The sequence below is a fragment of the Acromyrmex echinatior genome, chromosome 12 (assembly GCF_024713525.1).
Source record: "Acromyrmex echinatior isolate Ae372 chromosome 12, ASM2471352v2, whole genome shotgun sequence".
Classification (NCBI taxonomy): domain Eukaryota; kingdom Metazoa; phylum Arthropoda; class Insecta; order Hymenoptera; family Formicidae; genus Acromyrmex; species Acromyrmex echinatior.
Genome location: NC_141863.1, coordinates 5,800,915 through 5,822,697, shown reverse-complemented (window position 1 = coordinate 5,822,697; position 21,783 = coordinate 5,800,915). Strand labels below are relative to the sequence as shown.

At 34.8% G+C, this 21,783-nt stretch overlaps 3 protein-coding genes across 18 annotated transcripts in view; 1 reads left to right on the top strand and 2 right to left on the bottom strand.

Annotated features, from left to right (window-relative positions):
* Positions 1–28: 28 nt before the first annotated feature.
* On the bottom strand, positions 29–6,402 carry LOC105149555 (BOS complex subunit NOMO3). 2 transcript variants are annotated; one of them, XM_087411988.1, is made up of 14 exons: positions 6,124–6,402; positions 5,924–6,023; positions 5,288–5,416; positions 4,971–5,137; positions 4,729–4,882; positions 3,869–4,274; positions 3,512–3,788; positions 3,225–3,406; positions 2,513–2,978; positions 2,180–2,372; positions 1,972–2,117; positions 1,778–1,901; positions 1,352–1,714; positions 29–1,251 (listed from the first exon to the last, which is right to left on the bottom strand). In XM_087411988.1, exons 1-14 carry the CDS (start codon positions 6,264–6,266, stop codon positions 541–543), a joined length of 3,561 nt encoding a protein of 1,186 aa, XP_087268114.1. In that variant the 5' UTR covers positions 6,267–6,402; the 3' UTR covers positions 29–540. The 2 variants fall into 2 exon arrangements, with proteins under 2 accessions (XP_087268114.1, XP_011060356.2); XM_011062054.2 differs by having other exon boundaries at positions 2,513–2,960.
* Positions 6,403–6,726: 324 nt separating this feature from the next.
* Positions 6,727–9,221, top strand: LOC105149554 (CXXC motif containing zinc binding protein). 7 transcript variants are annotated; one of them, XM_087412032.1, is made up of 4 exons: positions 6,890–7,189; positions 7,267–7,370; positions 7,510–7,653; positions 8,261–9,221. In XM_087412032.1, the coding sequence occupies exon 4, from the start codon at positions 8,289–8,291 to the stop codon at positions 8,775–8,777; it is 489 nt and encodes a 162-aa protein (XP_087268158.1). In that variant the 5' UTR covers positions 6,890–7,189; positions 7,267–7,370; positions 7,510–7,653; positions 8,261–8,288; the 3' UTR covers positions 8,778–9,221. The 7 variants fall into 7 exon arrangements, with proteins under 7 accessions (XP_087268155.1, XP_087268156.1, XP_011060355.1 ...); XM_087412029.1 differs by lacking the exon at positions 7,510–7,653 and adding an exon at positions 6,727–6,862 and having other exon boundaries at positions 7,056–7,370; XM_087412030.1 differs by lacking the exon at positions 7,510–7,653 and having other exon boundaries at positions 6,882–6,985; positions 7,056–7,370.
* Positions 9,222–9,343: 122 nt separating this feature from the next.
* LOC105149556 (hypothetical protein) overlaps positions 9,344–21,783 on the bottom strand; it is a 165,690-nt gene continuing 153,250 nt past the window's right edge. For all 9 annotated transcript variants that reach the window (XM_087411996.1, XM_087411997.1, XM_087411999.1 and 6 more), the window contains 6 exons: positions 18,104–18,492; positions 16,084–16,575; positions 15,201–15,549; positions 13,943–14,766; positions 13,432–13,601; positions 9,344–13,112 (listed from right to left, as the gene is read on the bottom strand). In XM_087411996.1, coding sequence (XP_087268122.1) covers positions 12,871–13,112; positions 13,432–13,601; positions 13,943–14,766; positions 15,201–15,549; positions 16,084–16,575; positions 18,104–18,492 — 2,466 coding nt within the window. In that variant the 3' untranslated portion in view covers positions 9,344–12,870. The remainder of the gene's footprint in view (positions 13,113–13,431; positions 13,602–13,942; positions 14,767–15,200; positions 15,550–16,083; positions 16,576–18,103; positions 18,493–21,783) is intronic.

The following is a 21,783-nucleotide window of genomic DNA, read 5'->3' as shown; positions in this document are numbered from 1 at the left end:
TAATTTGTAGAATAAAGTAAAACGTATCTTTGAAAGAGTAAAAATTGCATAATTATTTGCAAGTAAGAACATTTTTATATATAAAAATTCCATGAATATAACAACAGCAATTTTTGTATGTACATCTTACTTTATATAATTTAACAATTATATCACGATTTATTGATCATATAGGATGCATCGTAGCTTACGTCTGCATGTCTCTTACATTAAACTATTACAATGATAAAGTTTCTCGATATACATACAAACAATTCATGCACGTTATATACATTTCCGATCAAACACAATTCTCTCGTTAATATTGTTCATACATATAAATATTAACAAATCTAAATACACGCTAAGTATATCGAGACAGTCTCTTTGTTTTTGACACATACGACTGTCGTGATAAATATTGCGTATAAATTACAGACAATTAGATGTATAAAACAATGAACGATGTAAGATCTTTACATCTTCGATAATCTCTTGAAATCATTACAAACGAGTCTTACTAAGTATAAATGATGATAGTGCTAACGATGACAATATGGTCTATGCTTTCCGTGGCTTCGTCTTTCTCTTGTTAATATTCATTATTTGCTCGACTATGATATCATCCGCTCTGGGATCGATGGGAATGGCCTGGACAGGCGTTCTGGAGCTCGGCACTGGCTTGGAACGTCTCTCCAGTAGCACGTTTAACCAGATCCACAATTTTTCACGATTAACGAACGCCAATGCAACTATCATGATAAATGGCAACGCGATCACCGATGTTTGATTCATCTCACCCTGATCGACTTTTCGTTCCGCGTTGAACGCCAACTTAACATATTTGAATGACGAATTCGCCTCGAAGTAGACCGGAATAGTGCGGTACTTGTGCACGGCCTGAGACAGCGATGACTCCAATTGGACGAAGTATTTCCTGCCATCAGCTTGTAACGGTGGAAAATGCACCAGGAAACCGGCGTTATAAGTGCCGGTATTCTTGCTGGTGGATTGCTGTATATCCAACTTGGAGATGTGCACCGGAGAGTCGGGAGCGTCTTCTCGGCACAATTTCACCTTGATCGTACGATAGTGTTCCGGTTGAGCGGATGTGACATGCACTGAGACATCCGTGCGCGAAATCGGATGAAAGGCAATCAGTCTCAAATCGTGGATATCCTGCACTGGCTGCACCAGCTGAGAACTAGGGCTCGTGCGCTGTATATGAGCGTTGCTCTCTACGTTTGGCTTTAGACGGAAGGCGTAGGTGCACTATAAAATTAATAAATTATTATAAATGAAAATTAGATCGATAAGATGTAAAATCATTTTGTATTGTTGCACAAATTACATCATTAATATAAATATTCACCGTAGGCTGGAGACCGCGGATCCTGAAGTTACCATTTTCTTCAGTCGTGGCCTCTTCTTGGAGACTGGAACAATTTCCTTGGCCTTGAACTTCGACCAGCAAGCCGACTTCTGGTTCCCCATTCAAAGATGTGATGGAACCGTAAGCGCTATAGGCAACTCTATTACCGAATAGATTTACATTGACGGTCGCCCCTTCCACGACGTTAATCATCTTTGATGGCGGATCAAAGCGATATTCCTTCATCATAGGTCGTAGATAATATTCACCCGGTGACAACGAATTAAATATAAATTTTCCATCTTCACCAGTTATGCTGTTCTTGCGGTAATTTTGACCACCAGACAAAGAAAGGAGTACACCCTGAAAAATAATACAATATTATATTTCTTTTATTTTCTGTTAATGTTTTACTGATAAAGTTACCTGTAATGAAGAACCATCAGCGTGATCAGAAACTTGCACAATAATCTCGGCTAATTTGTGCGCCAAGAACACTCCTCTAGCATCAGGCCCTGTGATTACAAAGCCCTCTTTCTCAGCTGTAATACTATAAGCAAACATTTATCAATTTTATAATAATTAATTGTTATAATAATAATAAATTATTGCCAATATACCTATATTCAATTTTTCCATCCAAAGGTCCAACGCTGTAAATCCCGTCTTTTTGTGTAACTAAAGTATGAATTGGAGACTCGTCATTTTTCCCAGTTATTCGTATAGTTACACCTTCCAACGGTGGAGAAATCTGTCCGGCTATAATCTAAATAATATTCTCGTTTGAGCTGTGAATTCTATATATTTAATATAGTAATAGTTATCTACCTTTCCCAAATCACCGGCAAAACTTGCAATGTCATTATGACAATCATTTACGCCGAAAACTTTCAGAGACGGTGGATTGAAGAGCAGAATGTCTGATAACGGAGTGATAGTATACATATTATCTGTTTTCGCCTTAAACTCAAATTCATACTTGTATACGCCATCTTTTTTTACATATTTCAGTGGACCAATCCTATCCAAAAATATATTAATAAACAAAGATGTATATATACATTTTATATATCTCAAAAGAAATTAATAAAAATATTATTCGAATACAAATGTAAAAAAAATATATGCAAAATTTTTCTTAAAACGTACAATGCAACTTACGTGACACTGTCATTTGCGTCTTCAATTTTTACTTTAAGATCGTTTTGCATGCTTAAACTTATAATACTGCCTTTATGAGTGTGTTCAGTGGAATGCAGTAAGATCGGGGATAAATTGCTCGTATCCCAAGTGTAGGAAGAATTTTCATATATATGACAACCTTTCGGAATAAAAGTGTATGTTCCAGATTTAGGTACACAATGCCTCATGCTTCCTTTATTTAGAGGTAGAGTTATTAGTTTCGTGTTATTAGGTTCGAAATATTCCACGATTGTATCGTGAGACGATATGAAGGTGATGGAGAAGCCGGTTTGCTTGAACGGTGGTACTTCGGCACGTTCTGACGTTATCGATATTCTATAACTGGGATTTTCCCAGCAAAACACATCGTTATCGATGAAAATCTCGTAATGGCCAGGTAGAACGTCCGTAAACTGATACTGGCCATCTAAATAATGGAAAACGACTTCACAGACAGAGGAGATAGTATCGTATCGAATTAAACAGACATTACTGCAATAACAAATAAGTACGAAGTATTTTACATTGGTTGCTTGAAATCAAATTAATTTTCAAACTTTTTACAAATACAAGATTTAGAAAATCGGAGAATCCTTTTTATTTTAGACCATATTTGTTATTGCAGTTCAAATTATACTAAACCATCAAAAACATTTTATAATAACGTTGAGTAGTGTTTATGTCAGCACACCTTTAGCTTGTACTGTCTTTATCGTGACTCCATCGAGTATTTTCAAAGTAACTGAAGCCTGGCTGCAATCTGTCCCTGGCAAACAATGCACTGTTCCCGTTAACGTGGCTTTTAATTGTAAGAAGTTGACATTAGTGATTGGTTGAGACGTCACATCAATTGTTTGTTGCAGTGGATAGAATCTAGAAATATATAATAAAGTTTTTATAATTTATAATTACACTATACATATATATAATTTTATAAAACTACATCTACTCTGATTTATTTTTACATTCATTACTTACTGTAAACCTTTAGTTTTCTCTTCCGTGCTCACAATTACACTCAATTGATATTTATCCGGTGCAAGATATACAGAATACTCTCCTGTTTTCTCATTGGTGTCAAGCTCCTTATAGAACGTAGCGGCTGTATTCTGAATGGATATTCGGCGAAAATGCAATGTTCCCTTGGCTGACAAAGTTACTTTTCCTGAAACTTTGTATGCCGAAGGTACCAGCACAGGAAGTTCAGGCGAAGTGGGAGATATTTTGACTGTCCTCTCGCTGAATTGTACATTTTCTGGAATAAATAGTTGTACAAATTTCAAAAAAGTTAGTGAACGATTTAATTTAAAAGAAATCTTGTAAAATTTCTCATACCAGATTCCGCTTTAAGTGTATATTGGCCGGCTTTCATGTTATCTAGTACATATTTTCCATTCTTATCTGTGACTGCAACTTCTTTATGTGACAAGAATATCTTTGCTCCTTGCAACGGATTTCCATTCGTGGCGCTACGTACTAAACCGCCGACCGTAAAGCCGGTTACTTTAAAGTCTGGAGTAAGAACTACGCTGTTGTGACTAACTTTGAAAGACAATTCCGGTGGCTGAACGTCGAATTTTGTCTGGGCACCGGCATAGTGAGGTATAAGCTTATAATCGCCAGGCGATAGACTGGGGAATATAAATCTACCGGTATTGTCCGAAGTCACGTGGCAAAGTGGTTTCTTGGATTCAAAGTTTTTATTCACAGGAGTGGTCTCACACTTCTTGGCGATACCATTCTGTAAGATATACAAAATTATTCATTCTATGAAAATTTTTGTTAAAGAATACTTTAGAATTTTGAAAAATATTAATAATACTTTGATTGCCATGGATTTTTCTAATAGGTCGTCTGGTGCCACACTACTATATAATACTACTTCAGTATAATATAACTTCATATGACTTAAATTTTTTCATATTAAAATATTTTTATAAAATAAAAGTCTTCAGTAAAGTTGATAGACTTCTCTAGAAAATTTACAATATATATTATATAAAATCAATGCAAAATATTTTTGGTTCATGATGGTAATGGATTCAATAAAAGCAAATATATTGCAATAAAAAAATAATAAAATTCAATAATAAAATTGAAATACAGCGACGCCCTCACGTAAATGTGTAACTGGATACGCATGACAATCAAAGTATTAAAGTATGGTAATACGAAAATAATAAAATAAACCTTACACCGAAAAGAATGAAGGATACACCAGCCACTGGCTCATTTTCACTAGTAACTTTGCCACTAACATCATATCCTGATACTACCAAACTCCCGTCTGCGAGTTCTGTGTTTCCTTCTTGTACAGTTACTTCAATTTTATTTTCTTTTATTAGCCATCTAAAAAAGACAATTAATATCGATTTTTGTCATTTTGTATCTTTTGTATCATAAAATAAATTCATCAGATATCAGACTGTATACTTACTTGGAATGATGCACAATGAGAATGTATTTTCCAGGCTGAATGGGAGTAAAGTAAAATATGCCACCCTCTGCTGTTAACATCGATTTAATAGGATTTTGTTTATTGCTGTCTGTGTATAAAGAGATAGTAATTCCTTTAGGACCGGAGTCAGTACCTAAACTAATCACCTGAAAATAATTCATATTAATTAAATAACGCACATTGAAAACATACATTAAAAATTCTATTGTTAAAAATTATTAGAATTGAATCATAATGATCTTCAAATAAATATTTTCATGTATAATACTCATAACAAGAGAAAATTTATTACTCACACGACCTGTAATACCAAATCCTTTGAACGTAAAATTAATATCTTTTCCCTGACTGCAGTCATCCGTAACACCATCTACGTTTAATATTACCTCTGTAGGTTCAAAACTCCAACCTCTGGGAGGTTCTACCTGATATATTAAATATTAATTTTACAACATTTTATAAACTTTTTAACAATGCTAATTAGCAGAAGTTAATAATTTTACAAATTTTATAAATTAATAAAATATGACAATTTTATTCCTTTCAAAACAAGAGAAAAGATTTCTTTTAAAGGAAAAATACTTACATTTATATTATGCGTAATAAACAAATTTTTTTAAATATAAATAAATAAATTTTATAAATCTTTTTCAGTATTTTATTACGTTATAATATACTGTAAATAAAATACAATATTTTATGAATTTGTTGACGAGATGCTAATTAATAGAAGCTACTAATTTTACAAATGTTGTATATAATATATTAATAAACAATCTTATTATTCAATCTTAATAAACAGTCCCATTCAAAACAAGTAAATAAATTTACACTTTTATATTAACACATAATAAACAAATTTCATAAAATTTCTTGTCGAGTGTCATTTATTATTTAATTACTGGCAATGATGGTGCATCTTTTCAGCTCACCTTTAAAACATATTCGCCTTTATCATACAGAGGTAGAAAATAGTAACCAGTGTTAGGCGCGCCTTCGGTTTGATCCTTTAGACTACCAGTCTTCGTGTACCTGATAAATTTATCTCATAAAATTCTGACATTCAGTTAGTATTTATTAGGATGTAGCTGATGTAGCAATCAGATAACCTTTCATCCAGTTAAATACTTACAGTTTCACGTGCACCTTCCTGAAATCGATGTCGGTATGACTTTTCAGGAAACCGCCGCATCCCAGGATATCTTGGGTGATAGAGCCGGCGATGAGACTCGCCAGGCAAGCAAAGAAAACAAGACATCGTTCAGTCAAATCCATATCACTCGTCACCGTTCGGTCCGCCGTCTGCTAAGTTGTGCTAAAGCTGCCATTAAGCTGCATTTTCATGCAGACGCTCGATGCTTATTTCCAGCGTCATATGATTTCCAGGTCACGTGATCAAAATTGATGCTTGGTATTCAATTGATCAATTTTGATCACGTGACCTGTTTGATGCTGAAAATAAGTGTCGAGCGTCTACATGAAAAAGCAGTCTTAACCGAGGTTCAACTTATTCATGTCTCTTTCCAATTCTTGAATTAGAAAGAAATAAGAAACAAGTTGAAGAATTTCAACTTATCAAAAATCAGTGCATTGTGAAATACACAGTATGATAGATTGAAACTCTTATTTTCTGTTCCCTGTTCCTTTTATTGTGCGAAGCCCCTAAATTGTGTTGTAACAAGACTTATTACAAGCGCCGACAGATTGATTGTTCGTCTTTGTCTATCTAACGCACCGAAATTTGTGGATATAACGAAGAATACAAAAAATCATGGACATTACCGATCAGATCATGGACATTGGCTATGTAGTTTAATGTTCACATTTTGTGGACATAGAGGCGCTTCAAAATAAAGTAACAGCTAAATCGGGTATGGCTGCTCTCTGGCTTCTCTCTGGTTATACTGTGTTTTTACTAGAGATTACATGAACAATCAATGTTGAATGAGTACTTAGAATTAAGTTTAAACTTAATACGAAAGATTAGGAAATTTGTACGTATGTGTGAATGCGATATTGATGTAGTAATATATAAAGATGTGTTGCATTTTATCGGTAAAACAGCGATCTCATCGGAGTACGGACTTCACTCTACTGTCAGTAGATCGGAGCATTCGGAGTTTCGGAGCATAATGGAATAAATCCATCATGGCGCCGCCGGTGAAATCACGGTGCGCGTGCGCGTGCAAATTCCTCCGGTAAATATCGGCTTTTCAGAAATTCAGTCATTCAGTCTGGAGTTTCTGTCCGTATCGACCTGCTGTTCAATTTCTAGAGGCGAGAATCGTTAAGTAAAGAAGTCTCGAGTTTCGGACCGGCTCGTCTCCCGATTCTGTGCGAGTGGAACGGAGTGTGTGGATACGTATTTATTTCCGAAAGGTAATGTTGAATTTCTTTTCTGATTATTCAATACAGGTTCGCTGTAATTTTAATATCATTTTAAAATGCATTTCAATTAAGGAGACAATAATGATTACTGGGAATTTCATTTAAAACTGATCGGTTTGTTTACCTGTAGCTGTCTGCTGTGAATCCGCTAATCGAATATTCGCAAGTGATAAGTTCGCCATTTGCAAATACAATAACGCGCAATATCGCATAAGAATTTTTTTGTAAACTTGTACGAGCTGACAGTTATTTAATCTCACCAAAGAAGTGTCTCGTAAGTAAGGGGATCAACTTGAAGGTTCATTCTTTAATAAACCTGTTTTATAGACCGGTTCTTTTTACTGTAAGGCCGTTACTTTTGACAATTTCAAAGATTTGAAGCTTTGCAAGAATTTTTGAATTTTTAACTAACAACAAGATAAATATCCCAGTGACTAAACATATTGTATTAAAAAATTATTTTAAAAAGCGTTTAAGATTAGTAATCAATATCATATAAATAAATAAAATTTTGTGTAAATATCCAGACACATATCTATTAGTAATCATATAAACAAATAAAATTTTGTGTAAATATCCAGACATAGATATCTCAAACGCTTTTTAAAATAATTTTTTAATACAATTAAATTATAATATTGTAAGAGAAGAACTATTATGTTACAGTTATGTTGTTAGACAAGAAATTATATTAATAGTTATGTTACTGTCAGATAGTGCTTACTAAGTTATATTGCATATGAAAATGTATAATAATGTACACTATAGAATATTCATATGCAATATTTTTTAAGAATTAGAATCTTAGAAGCCCTTAATACAAACATTTGCTTTTTGCATATGCGTTTAGCTGCTATTAATTGATGGACTATTTTCTACAGAAAGGATACTGATATTTCACAGTTGAAAATGGTGAAAGTAGCGCTATGGATTACATGCAGACTCGACAACATCGAAGAACTAAAGCCGTCAGGACCCGAGTTCAGATGGTGCCTCAAGTTCATTTGTTGTAACTGCAGCAATAAATCAGAGAAGTGGAACTATGTCTCCCTAGACGAGTCGGTGCCATTGCAACGGGGGGGCAGCGGGGTGTCCAATTTTGTATTCAAATGCAAATTCTGCCAACGAGAAAACTCTGTGACGATAATCGAGGATTCAATTAAGTCCTTCACTGAGAATGACCAGGGAAAGTTTAAGAGTATCGTTGTATTTGACTGCCGAGGTGTGGAACCAGATAACTTCTCTGCGGGGGAAGGATGGATAGCCAAGGCTGTGAATGGTGGCAAGGAATTCACCGATGTGGATTTGAGTGAGGGCGAATGGGAGGATTATTGCGACAAGATTATGGAACCTGTTGGAATATACGAGTTTCAGCATATGTTCCAGAGGGTCAAGTGAAATCGTGTTTGGAAGATATATCTACCTGCTGCGCATTTTAATCATCAAAATTTTATAACAGATAACGGATTTTCCTGCTAGTTAATGAAAAAGCGACACGTGTCTGTTACGTGTAAATATGTAAAGATATGCATTACAATCTTTCATGCCTCTTTCACTTCTTGTGCACAGATTGTTAATATATAAAATGATATAAAACTATACAGGATTGTTAGATTTCTCATCAAAAGGATAATTTAACTCAGATTCCATTCATCATATAATAGTTAATAATAATTTTGTTAGACCTCATAAAAAAATATCTTACTTAGACTTAAAGTTTAAGAGAATATTGTTACACACACGTACGTACGACAAATGTCATGAATATGTTTGTGTAAAGAAGCACAACTTGCTATATGATAAGAATTATTGCTTTGTAATAAACGTATAGTCATTTTGTAATTTGGAATATCTCTTCTTTGTATAGAAATGTACGTCCTTTGGAGATGGAGTAATATTTTCGCACGCACAGAAATGTTTTCGAGATCCTCTCTCGTCAAGGCAAAGAGTAAAAGCAATACCAATCCAACGACATAATATAATTTATTCATAATCATATAAAAAACCATTTTATTTCATAAATGGCTTAGTACACAAGAGATGTCGTTTGCAACAATAATTCCACTTTGCCTCCTAGCACATTCGGAGTTGCCGATCCATACCCTGCGTGAATAATCGAGTGACTAGTGTCGTTTTGCGGCAAGGGCGATGCTCGGAAAAGCCATGCGGCTTACCGATTCGCGAATCGATCCGGACAACTTGCCTCTCCTCCGTCACCGTGACGCAAACTGCATTCTTGGAATGTCGATGCGATCGCATAAAAATCATCGAACTTATGACAACGACGCACTAATCTCGCCTTACGATTATAAAAAATTAAAATATTCCTTGATTAAAAAATTATGTTATATACAGTGTCTTCATTTTTTTTCACGTATAAAACTCTCGAACAACTTTCCACTTAACGATACTCGGCGTATCGCGCAAAGACTTTCGCTTACGATCGGAGTAACTCTCGCAGTTCTGTCTCCACAATAAGCTACGAAAAAATCACGATGAATCACGATCAAAAAGAAATCATAGAGACAATATTTATGACAATAAATCAACAAATTCGAAAGAAACGAAGAGAGGAAGAAACAAATGTGTAACTTCGTTTACTTGACGATTGCCTAATGCACTAATGCTACGCTATATTTGTCTAATGCTTCCGTTTACTATGCTTCCTAATATCTAACACAAATAAATATATCGCGTGCGCATTACAATCCACCGTTCCCGGAGAATCTTTAACGTATTGAATCACATGTAAGTAACCGCTAAAAATTTTTAATTTAACAATCGATAACGCTATCAGTCTATTCTCACAAAAATATCACTATGACCGAACATACCGTGTCGACGATACAACCAGAGTCTAAAATTGTGAAATCGACTGAAAAATTCAATAAATAAAATAAATAACACAAACTTTCAAAATCTTCAAAATAAATATACTCTTTAAAAAATAAAGATATTAACTACGTGTCTTTTTAAATCGCTTAAAAATGTAACTTAGAAAATCATATAAATTTGTTACTGGAATGAAATACACTTGACTCTGGCTCACATGGAAGATTTGTAATTCGCTTGACGTAACTCGAACAATTATCCTACTAGCAAATTGAGGTTTCTAAAAACGTTTTAACCATGATCCTCTAATATTACGAATATGCATCGCTGTGCGCTTTTTGATCGGTTAAACGGTTCTAGTCTACTATCTAGCTAAGCTATCGTCTTTGGTATACTAATCTGGGGGATGCTTACTTTATCCAGAGAAACAGAGGTGAATGTTCATGGGGAAAGATCTCGTTTCCGGGGATACGAATATCGCATGGAAATAGGAACATTACGAGTAATATGTAAGCTAGCTGATTATGGCGTTCCAATTATGTCTCACGGCGAGGAATGATTATCAGCAGTCCTCTGTGTGAAAAATAAGTGGCGCTTGCAGATAAAGAATCGGACGCGAACGCGAGAAGCAAAATTATAGCTTTCTTCTTGGAAATGGAAAGCTCTATTTTGCAACTGCCTCTTGCATCGCGTCCAATTCACTTTGCAGTGGAAAAGGTGCACATGCCATAAACATCATATTCTGCAACAGATCAAGTTGGAGGAATCGAGACTATTGGGGAAGGAAAAAGTCGTGATTTATATCTTCATCTGGTGTTAACTTTTTCTCTCTATTATAATCTGGATTATTATATCCCTTTTTCCACGTACAGCCTGTCTCTATTTGCTTAGTTTATGTAACTGTTTGGGCCTCATTTTTTTATTTTCGCGAAGTGCTTATAAAAATTAATTATATCCATAAAAGTGATTAGATATATATCTTGCTTAAGGAGCTTATATGTAAGAGGTTTTATTTGTCTCGGTGAGGCTCAAACGGTCAATAAAAATATTTTTTTTACCATCTCTCAGTCATCAAAGATCATCGGTCATCAAAAATTTTTCAAATATGAACTGGCAACGATTCTTTTTCCTAATAAGATGAAGTATCTTGCTCGAAATAATAAGAGGTATCATCATGATTCTCTTTTTTAGTTTTTTTTTTTTGAGATTTTCTGTAGCCGCCGTACTGGCGTCACGAAAAGTGGGAATATTCGTAGAACATTCGAATATTCACATCGAGAATACTTGGAATTCGTACGAAGCTAATGATTACTGATCATTTTTTAAATCAAAATTGTTCTGTTTTACTTCAATATCTTTAAGAAATTTTACGGTATCGTATATAGTAGCATTGATAGCGTGATTACAACTGTGTCAATCAATATTATCCTTCCCCAATCCATCTCGATCAATACTGGGCCATATTCCTTGGGCACACATCATTTAATGTCTTTCTAATGTCTAAATCGATTATATACGTTTAGAATCGCCTATCTGCTAGTGTATTCGGCTAAATTCGTGATTTTCTAAATCCGTTGGATATATGCTAAATATCTATGCTTTTTGATACTGTTATACTTATTCGCATGACTTACTTTTGACATTTTTTTCTAGGACTTTTCGCTATGTTTCCTTCTAAAGCATCTCAAAGATAGACACCCGTGAATAGGCCCGTTAGATGTTGAATAGTCTAATTGTAAACACAGTCCTAGAACGCTAACGGGGACTCTGTCAAGGGCCTAGTACATTTCAACCTAGTGCGTATTATCTCTTTCTCCTTGTTTTCTATTGCAAATTCCGTATATAACATACTAATGATCGATAATATTATACTTTGCACTATGTATATTTGAAAAAATGTTAAATATAGTAATATTTAATATAGTAATAGTGATTAATAATATTAATTATTCTATTATAATTATTTGATAATGATATATCGATTATTAATAATTCCACGTTAGCGTTTTAGGATTAATCTATTGTAATTCGACAATCTGCAAGAATTTCTCGTCTGCCGTCATTTCAGAAAGAAATTTCAGAGCGAGCATCGCGATGATAGATCGAACGATGAGATATGAGATTCTAGCTAATAAAAAAGCTAATCTATAGTAATAAATGAAAGTTGGCCTACTCGCGCGAAATTGTAAACTAAAAACGATGGAAAAAAAGGTTCGTGAGAAATGTTAATTATTGCGCGAAACGAACAATAGAGCGGAACAATGCCCAGCGAGGATACGCGACACACTCAATTTCAACTCTCTCTCCCTTTCTCTCCCACTCTCGCTTTCTTTCTCTCATATCACGCAGATGGACAGAAAAATAGAGATTTGACGTGCGTGTTCGCACTCAGCCGACCCTGATATCGTCGAGCCCGAGGAGGATCGCGTCATTGTAATTCGGTATTCGGTGCGCATGGAATAAACGCTGCGCTTAATCAATACTTCTCGCAGCGCGCGGCGGCTCGACCAATCGCGGATTCGCCGAGAACAGGACTGGTAACTTCGATCTTGTCCGTCCGACGAGCCTGTTCCCCTCGCGAAGAACAGAGCGATGTCGTAGACGCCGTTAATCGTGATCGTGCGGCACAATAGACCGGAAACGAGTCAGCCGGTCGGATTCAAGGCAGCTCGTCGGTCAACAGGCTTGTCGGTTCCAAGCAAGTTTGCTTCAGAGTGGCCGACTGATCTTCAAGGCTACGCTTCAAGCCCTCGATTGTCTGCATCAGCATCTGTCGTCGTAGCTGGGATAGCTGGTGCTGAAAGAACTGCGAATCCTGAATGTTGTTCGCGTTTGCCTCAGCGGCTAATCGCTCCTGCCGCAATTGCGCTACCTTCTCCTTCAGAGATCTCCTCGAGTCATCTGTGTATACAAAATAATATTAATAGATGAATAGCGAATGCAAGATTCAATTAAATCAGTGCAATCAAGACGCTCTATTAAAATTAAAATGAAACAGTCAACGCGATTTTAAAATTAAATTAAAAAAAATTTATATACGCAGAATATTAAATATTAAATATTTTACTAAATCATATAATTAATCATTAAGAGATGCAAATTATATGTATTAAAATATATCTTATATTTGTGTCATTAAGTTTGATACAGCTGGTATTGTCAAAGAAAGAAATTATTTGCGTTTTATTGTATAAAAAAGGTAGATATAAAAGAAACACACCAGTATCATCAGTTGCTGTATCACCGTCAGAATTTCTTAGCATAACATGTTCGCCCAATGTCTTTTGTATTCTGCCATATGTCGCGCTTCCGGCATATACTTTTCTTTTCACTGGCTCGCTTTGCGGGCAGTAGGAAGAACCTTCCTTGATGGGACCCATATCGATTGATCTAAAGATGTTTTTCTGTTATAAATGTTCAATGACTGCACATTCAGTATCGACATTAGATTGGTATTATTATAATATTATAATTATCATTAATATCGAATGTAAACTTCCTGTACATTAATTTTAAGTCGGTTCTCCTGATAAATATTATAATACTACAAATATAAATAATTAATAATATACATAACAAAGACAAAAGTTACTTTCTTAAATCAATTTCTGAAAGCATAACAAAACATTTTTAATGTAAAGAGATTAATATTTCTAATTTTGCATTAAATTGCGATCTAGAAATTATGCAAGATTTTTTTCTTAAGTAGTTAATTAAGTAGTTATCACAACCTGAACGTCATCAATGGAGCCCTCCGTCTCACGTCGCACTTTTCCTCAGAATCAGACGAACTGGACGTCACTCCTTCCTCCTTTGTCGTTTCTCTTGCGGAGCGAAATTCCTTTCTATCTCCGCCGAGAGAGCCTTGCATCATCTCGTTCCGGTGTATCTTCTCCCCAAGAGAATTGTTCGCATTCATGGTTTCCGGTTTCATCCCGCCGTTACAATTCAAAGCGATCCGAGATGATCTGTTGCCATCCTTGTTTTCTGGCTCACCGTTACGCGCCCGATACATCTGTTGGTTGATCAAACTCCTGCTGGGCGAACTCTGGGGTGTCGTTCTGCGCGTCATCGCCGGCGAGTCCGGGCACTTGGACAGCTCGTGCTGCCGAAAAACAGGCGGAGGCTCTTTCAGCGCGAAATTGACTGGCGAATTCCTTTCCATAAATCGATGAATTGGAGAACACGGCTGAGCGAACTGCCGTTTGGGACTGGTATGTTCTAGATCACGAATACTACCGCTCTGTAATTCCGGCTGGGAATTACGGCTCTTGGACAGCGCCAGTTCAATATTCAGCTCCGTGTTCTTGATGAGTTCGACGCGTTTGTTCGCCAGACCGTTGTGCAGTTTACGCGACGGCGATGGCACACACGGCGAAGGACTCTGGTACTTCTGCATGCTCACCAGAATATTCTCCGCCTCCAGGATAAGCTCGCGATATTTGCGATCGGCCTCCTTGTCTGCCTCAATCAGCGCAATCTCCGACGCGAATGTGGTCATGTACGTGTTGCCGGTTACGTGGCGTCGCACTATGTTGCCGTTCACGTAACTTACCTTGAAGAGAAACAAAGTAATAGTATAATTTAAGTTTTTACTATGAATATAATTAATATCATCTCAAGAACTGAAAATAAAAAGAAGAATAAAAAAATGCTAATGAAATAATCGGTTTTTAGTTGAAACAAAGATTGTGTGAATAATGTCACTCATTTAATTTGCTATAATAACGACACGATTTAAAAACTGTTTTCCAGAAAACAAGTTTAAATATTTTGAATCATAAAAATTTTGTAATATCAATTTTGAAATATGTGATTTTAATGTAATAATTGATTATAAAGGAATAAAAGTTTGTATTTTTAAAATAAATATTTTCTTTATTCTTTATAAGTAACTAATAAGTAAAAATTTTTTTATAAGTAACTAAAGAATGACAATTCTAACAATTGTTTTAGTTACTTGTGACATCGAATAGATTAGAATCTCACCGAGTTTGATCGTCTTTTCACGATCTCGTTCTCCATCACGGCGGGTCTGATGACCGACGGATTGCCATTCAGTCTCATCGGGGAGAGATTTTTATTCACGTCGTGCTTTCTGCGTCGCAAGCACATCGGCGTGCCACCCACGCTCCTGCTGCCCTGATTAAATCCTGAATTCTTCAGGAGCATCCTTTCAACCAGCACGCCGTTCAAGTTCGCCGTCTCGTCATCACATTGGTCTAGATGGGGCTTACGACGTTGCGATATCCTCTTCTTGCGTTTCTCACTTTGCTTATCATCCATCTTTCTATGTCGCACACTCTGTCTCTTCGTGCTGGTTCTCGTATTTACGTTTCTAACAATGTAACAAAAATAAATGTAATTTAATAATGTAATTTAAACTCGTTTGGCATGTTATAAACAACGTAAAATGCTAAACTAATAACGTTTTCGACTACAATGTTTTATCGAACTTGATTGAACGAAGGAATAATGATTTAATGTAATCGTGGGACAGAATCCTCTCGAAATCATTATAAAATTCATATAAAATTTTTATGTATAATCCAATAATTACATATGCAACCACGAGAAATCATTGTATAATATTAAATAAAATCGTATATTTTACCAAATAACTTCATATGTGGTGAAAAAAAATTATTTGTAATCAGATAAAATCATATAAAATCAATGGGACAATATTTTAGCTAATACAATATTTTAGCTAGTTACTCCTTCGTGGTTGAATTAATGACATTGTATGTTCTATTAATTTTAGAGCATATAACGTCAACCAATAATAGAGTATATGACATCATTAATCCCAAGTAGATTCATTGTAGTTGATAAGCTCTTGATAATTTAAGCTGAATTTCTTGGAGCTCACCTCTGAGAGATCTCGTCCTTAGTTCTACGCTTGAGGAAGGACTCACGGAGCCTGCTACCGCGCCGGCTTAGTTCGCTGGTAAAAGTGAAGTAAGTGCAGTGACCGGTATTGGGGAAGTGGCCGGCGCCACATTCAAGACTGTCCAGATCGAGGAATGAACCGTTATCAATGTAATCAAGTTCGTCGTTCTCAAATGGATCGTTCTCATCGCCACCATCCTGACCGGTGTCGATGTCTGATAGCGAGTCGATGTAATCCTCGCAGTCAGTCGGGTCACTGTCCGACAGGATGTCCGTCTCTTTTTCGTACACGTAGCTCTCGTCGAACTTGCCCATCATCTCGTTCAGCGTGATATCGTCCTCTGACGAGCGCACGCTGCGCGTCACCGAGGACGCCGACGAGCTGCTGCTGCTGCTGGCTCGTCGTTGCAAGGCCAAAGAGATCTTCGGTCGGAGATCCATGCCCGATGTGATTCTCCAGTTTTGATTAATCCTACGCAAGACGTATCATAAAAATTTTTGAAATATATATTTACAAAGTTTACATATGAATATTAAGCCAAGATTCACTTTGACAAATAATAAGATCATTTCTCTTAACTGATTTTTTTTTCTCATTTGATTTATTCTTACTGATCCAAATTTCATTTATAATAAAACAATCGTGGTTTCAATGAACTATCATGGATATAAAAATAATGATTAAAAATTAATCTAAAATACGTCAAATTACAAATATGAGTAAAAAAGAGTCATTCCAAAAAAAAAGATGTATATATAAAAATTTAAATAAATGATATGAACAAAAATGAAATTTTATTTGGACTTTTTCTATTCACTCTTAATTTAGTTTTTAAATTTTATCTTTTTTAATTCTTAATTTAGCTTTTTTCTTTAAAAGCAATTGTGTAAAGCTATCTAGGAATTAAGTTTGTGTATAAGGTGTGTATTGTGTTGCCAGTAAATTTCTTTTAATTAAAATTTCATTTTACTGGAATTTAATAACGTAAATATATACAATCAACATAAAGTGTATTTTGCAAACCAAAGCACATACAACGAACTACGCAATTCGCAGACCAACGATAATCAAATTGCAAAAGAAATTACACCGTCGGTCCACGGTATCACGTGTAATCAGCTTGTAACTGGGAATTAAAAATTAAATCTGGCGTAAAGGGGAAAAGCCCGTTTCCATAATTGCGGGTTGGCGGCCAATAAAGCACAATTTCGCGGATCTTTTCTACTTCATGGAACTTTTCTAACCATTAGCTTCTCCTTTAAGTGTACCGCCCTTGTTCCGGTCAATTCCAGACCAAAGACTGGAAAAAAGAGAACCGATGGATTTGGAGAAAAGAAAAACTCTTCGAAAAAGGATACGCCGTCCGCCAGCAACTTACGCAATTAGAAGTTTTTCCTATGAGAAATTGGATAAGTTCCGAAAGAGTAACGATACAGCTACAGAAATATATCGAAAACTTTTACTTTAATTTTCTCGCGTTTCGCTTCTACATTTTATTTCTCCGCAGTCCATTTTTAATTTTAATCTGTTTGCCTTCAGTCAAATAATCTTCTAATCCAATTCATGTAATTATCATTGTAATCAACTAATTTTAATCATTAGATTCTTTAAATAATTTAAGTTAAATCTTTTTTAATCAGATAATGTATAATAACTTATTAATTTTCTGGAAAAAATAAAGATTGGAGCATAAGTCGAGAAGAAAGTGATAGAAGTACAAACGAAATTTCTAGGAGGCGAAAATTGAGACAACGTAACGTAAAAGAAGCGTCCATTCTTTTTACGTTTCATTGTCTCAATTTTGTCTCCTAGAAACTTTATTTATACTTCTGTCACTCTCTTTAACTTACGCTCCAATCTTTATTTTTGTTAAGAAATCGATAAGTTATACATTTGATTGAAAGACATTAAACTGAAATTATAAAAAAAAAAATGTAATCATTAAAATTAAATTATTACAATAACAATTAGATGTCAAACCTTAAAAAGCATTACTTACGGGCTTCGGCCTGCACTGAGACTTTCCTGACGATGCTCCCTCCTGCCATGAGGCTCCCTGCCGTTCAGATTGACATCGCTGGCACTGCCGGAGGATTCCGTGAGCTTCAGGCCAGAACTGCTGCTACTTTCATCCAAGGCGAGCCGCGATTTCAGGCCGTTCGTGCTAGATCCGGAGGAGTTCGCTGACAGCCATGGGTTCGTCCGGATGCGGGAGCGTTCGCGAGGCGACTGCACCGGAGGTGAGACCAGCGGTGGTGGTATCGACGACGGTACTGGCAAATTGTTTCTCGTTGAATCGGCGGAATAAGACTCCGTTCTGCGATGAGAGTTCTCTTGCTGCCTCTGCTGATGCTGTCTTTGACTGTGATTCGTCGATGTCTCTGCACTCTGTCGATTTAGAATAGAAATATGTAGACAATAAAAGGAGAGACGGCTTTTATATTTCATTAGTTTCGATCACGGTTGATTTATCTTTTCCTCTTTGGGTACGATGATTAATGCGTTGCGGTGTAAAATGGAATAGAAGATAGGTCAAACTATGTTTAAAATTAGCTAACGTCAACGAAATTGGCGAACCGTCGTTTCTTTTTAATGAGATAGTGCATGTTTTAGCGAACGTCAGGAGAATGAAAATAGTGATTCTTGTAAAAGAAACATATGTGCGGCATTTTTACCGGTGAGCAAATTATTTCATCGGCATAAAATGTCTACAGTAAAATTTTTTCTATTAAACTGCGTTATATAAATAAATAAATAAATTATATAAATTAATTTTTCAAAATAGCAATAAAGAAGAAGTTCTCCAAAGATATACTATTTATTTATTAGAGTCAAGAATAATTAATGTTAATTAATTATTCTTGACTCTAATAAATAAATAAATAGTATATCTTTGGAGAACTTCTTCCTTATTGCTATTTTGAAAAATTAATTTATATAATTTATTTATTTATGATGTCAATTAACTGTATATTGAAGAAACAACTAGATCAATTAGTTCCTATATATTAGTGTAAATAATTAATTTATTTTTATAATAATTAATTATTTTTAAAATAAAAGAGAAGTTAGGTATTTTTTTCACTATTACAAAGAAATATGTAATTATAAATATCTTCTCTTAATTGAAGAAGGAATGGCTTAGTTGCGGCAATGATTATTCTCAGTGATATATACTTTCATTTTTCTATAAAAATGTTTTTAGATTATGTTATAATTATTTACATTAATTTATTTAAATAAAATCATGGTTGATCATGACCTGAGTTATTTAATTAATTAATTTGTACAATACACAATTAATTTCTCTAGACTGTGTAATATAAGATGCCAAATTAAATAAATAATGAATATTAACCTAATAATATAAATCATTTGTATGTATTATTTGTAAAAAATTTGATATCAACAACTGTAGCGTCAAGTTAAATTCTATTATCAAAATAAATAATAAAACCCAAGTGATAATATCTTTATTATTTATTTAATCCAAATGGTATTATCTTTAATTTTTATATAATGAAACATAAGTATACGTATATCTTATTGAAGAATCTTCCTATCCCAAACTTATAAATGGTTTAAATTCCTCTTAAATGAAATTATTATATCACAATTCATTCAAAGACATTTTCCTTTCCTTCAAAATAATATACAAAGATATTATAAGATAAGATATATATTTCGGGGACGTCTTCCTTATTGCTCCGTTAAAAAATACACATAAAAATTAATCGTTCATCCCTCAAAATTGGCTTTTCATACTCGTCATTTTATCCCCTTCCTTATATATATTTCCTTCTTTATCGTCAACCCAAATCGCAAACTCGATCGTTCCTCTCCATTGTGCAGAAACGAAGTCGCGCGACACGCAATCGATCACAGTCCTTGAAGAGGAAGGATTCATTTTTCACTCCACCCATTAACGCTCGATATCCTGGCACACATTTCGCGACAATAATACATCTCTCTCTCTCGAGTCGCGCAAGTGAATCTCGAGGAAGAGCAAAGTTAACGTTTCCGGACTTTTTCACCTTCGCGCTTCGAGAGGAGCACGAAAACGTGACTAATAAATATTTTTTTCCCCGCGACAAATAGTGGTACGTGCGTCGAGGATAAAAGGAATGAGTCATCGCACCACAGCTTCTCAGGTAAGCTCAGCATTCGCGAGATCCACCGAGAGAGGGATTCGCAAGCCTTCTTTTCCTCTTGGCTCTTTTTCTCTCGTACTTCCCCGTAATACACGCCACGACGATAAATGCTACTTCCAGAATGTATACTTCCTGCTTGGCGAAAGAGACCGGGTGTCGTTGAACTCGCGGCCTCAAAGACCCTGCGGCGAACAAGAATCCACAAGACGTCGCGCCCGGGGGTGCATTTCAGCGAAACGACAGCAATCTCGTGCGGCGGTCTCGAAGCACATTTACTTTCGGCCTATAAACTATTTGAGGGCTGAATGGAGTGTGACGCGTTTGATGGAAGAGCCGCGTCGCGCTTTCCTTTTGTGAATATATCATATCGAGGTATATCGAAACTTCACAATAACGAAACTCCTGACGTTTCTCAAACCAGATCTGAACTGAAATTTTGTTTAAGAAGATTCTCACGCAATTATGAAAAAGTTTTTGATTTTTAATGATTCTGTAAGTCTTGAAAATTTTGCATTGTCGCTAAAATTAATATATGAGAAAAATAGATTGGATGATTCAGCAAAGCTATAACTTGCTGTGCGAATTAAACGTCTATGACTATGAAGATTTGATAGTTCAACGAAGAAATTATGTCTGTAAGCAATTATTAATATGCTAATCTAATAATTTCAGTTAATTCTTTGCTGAACAACAACAAAGTTAATACCAAGTATAGACAAGTTTTCTAATAACAAGTTTCTTATTACAGCAATAAAAGTATACATCTCAGCTAGCATGTTAGTTAAAAATTTTTTTATTTATACATATATTGGATTGACTTTCATAAAAAAATTATCTTCGCTGTAATAATAAATTTGCTGTGTTAATAAATTTTATTACAACGAATATGATAATCGACGATTACCGATAATCACTAATTTTATTCAGTTAAAACTTTGCTGTTTTAGTATAGAAAATTGATTGTTACAGCTGTAGATTTGCTGAATCAACCTGAAGTTTTAAATTGTTTTAATAAATATTTTTTCCTTGATACAATAAAATGCTGAAATATACACGAAGTTTGATTTAAAATAACATAAAAATTTATAAAATAATTTAAAAACACTCTTTAAAGCTTTTAACTATTTATCACGATTAATTTTTAAAATTGAAATAACGACGTCAGAAGCGAGAAAATACATATTAAAATTCTTGCAAAAAAATATATTGAAATAGAAATATTTTTTAATGAAACAATTGCATGTAATAGAATACACTTGTAAAATACATCGAAAACTCTTCTTTTATTTCATATAATAAAATAAAATTATATTTATCTCAATTTGTGACAGTTCTCACATAGTTTGTTTCGTTTTCTGGTTATGCATAATTTCAATTTCAAATATAGGTTATTTATTGAGTACTGAAACACAAAGAGAGAATTTTTGTATAAGTTATAAATATATTCTATCGATTGCAAGTGTTATTTTACTAAAAAATGTTCACATTTTAATATAGTTGTGCAAGAATTTTCTTTAGGTATTTTTCT

Bases quoted from the DNA above. Each gene is read 5' to 3' on its own strand.
- LOC105149555 (XM_087411988.1), bottom strand. From the start codon at position 6,266: ATGGATTTGACTGAACGATGTCTTGTTTTCTTTGCTTGCCTGGCGAGT. The intron at 6,024-6,123 runs GTAAGTATTTAA...TAAATTTATCAG, and splicing joins AGGAAGGTGCACGTGAAACT to GTACACGAAGACTGGTAGTC. The intron at 2,979-3,224 runs GTGTGCTGACAT...CTGTCTGTGAAG, and splicing joins AAAGACAGTACAAGCTAAAG to TCGTTTTCCATTATTTAGAT.
- LOC105149554 (XM_087412029.1), top strand. From the start codon at position 8,289: ATGGTGAAAGTAGCGCTATGGATTACATGCAGACTCGACAACATCGAA.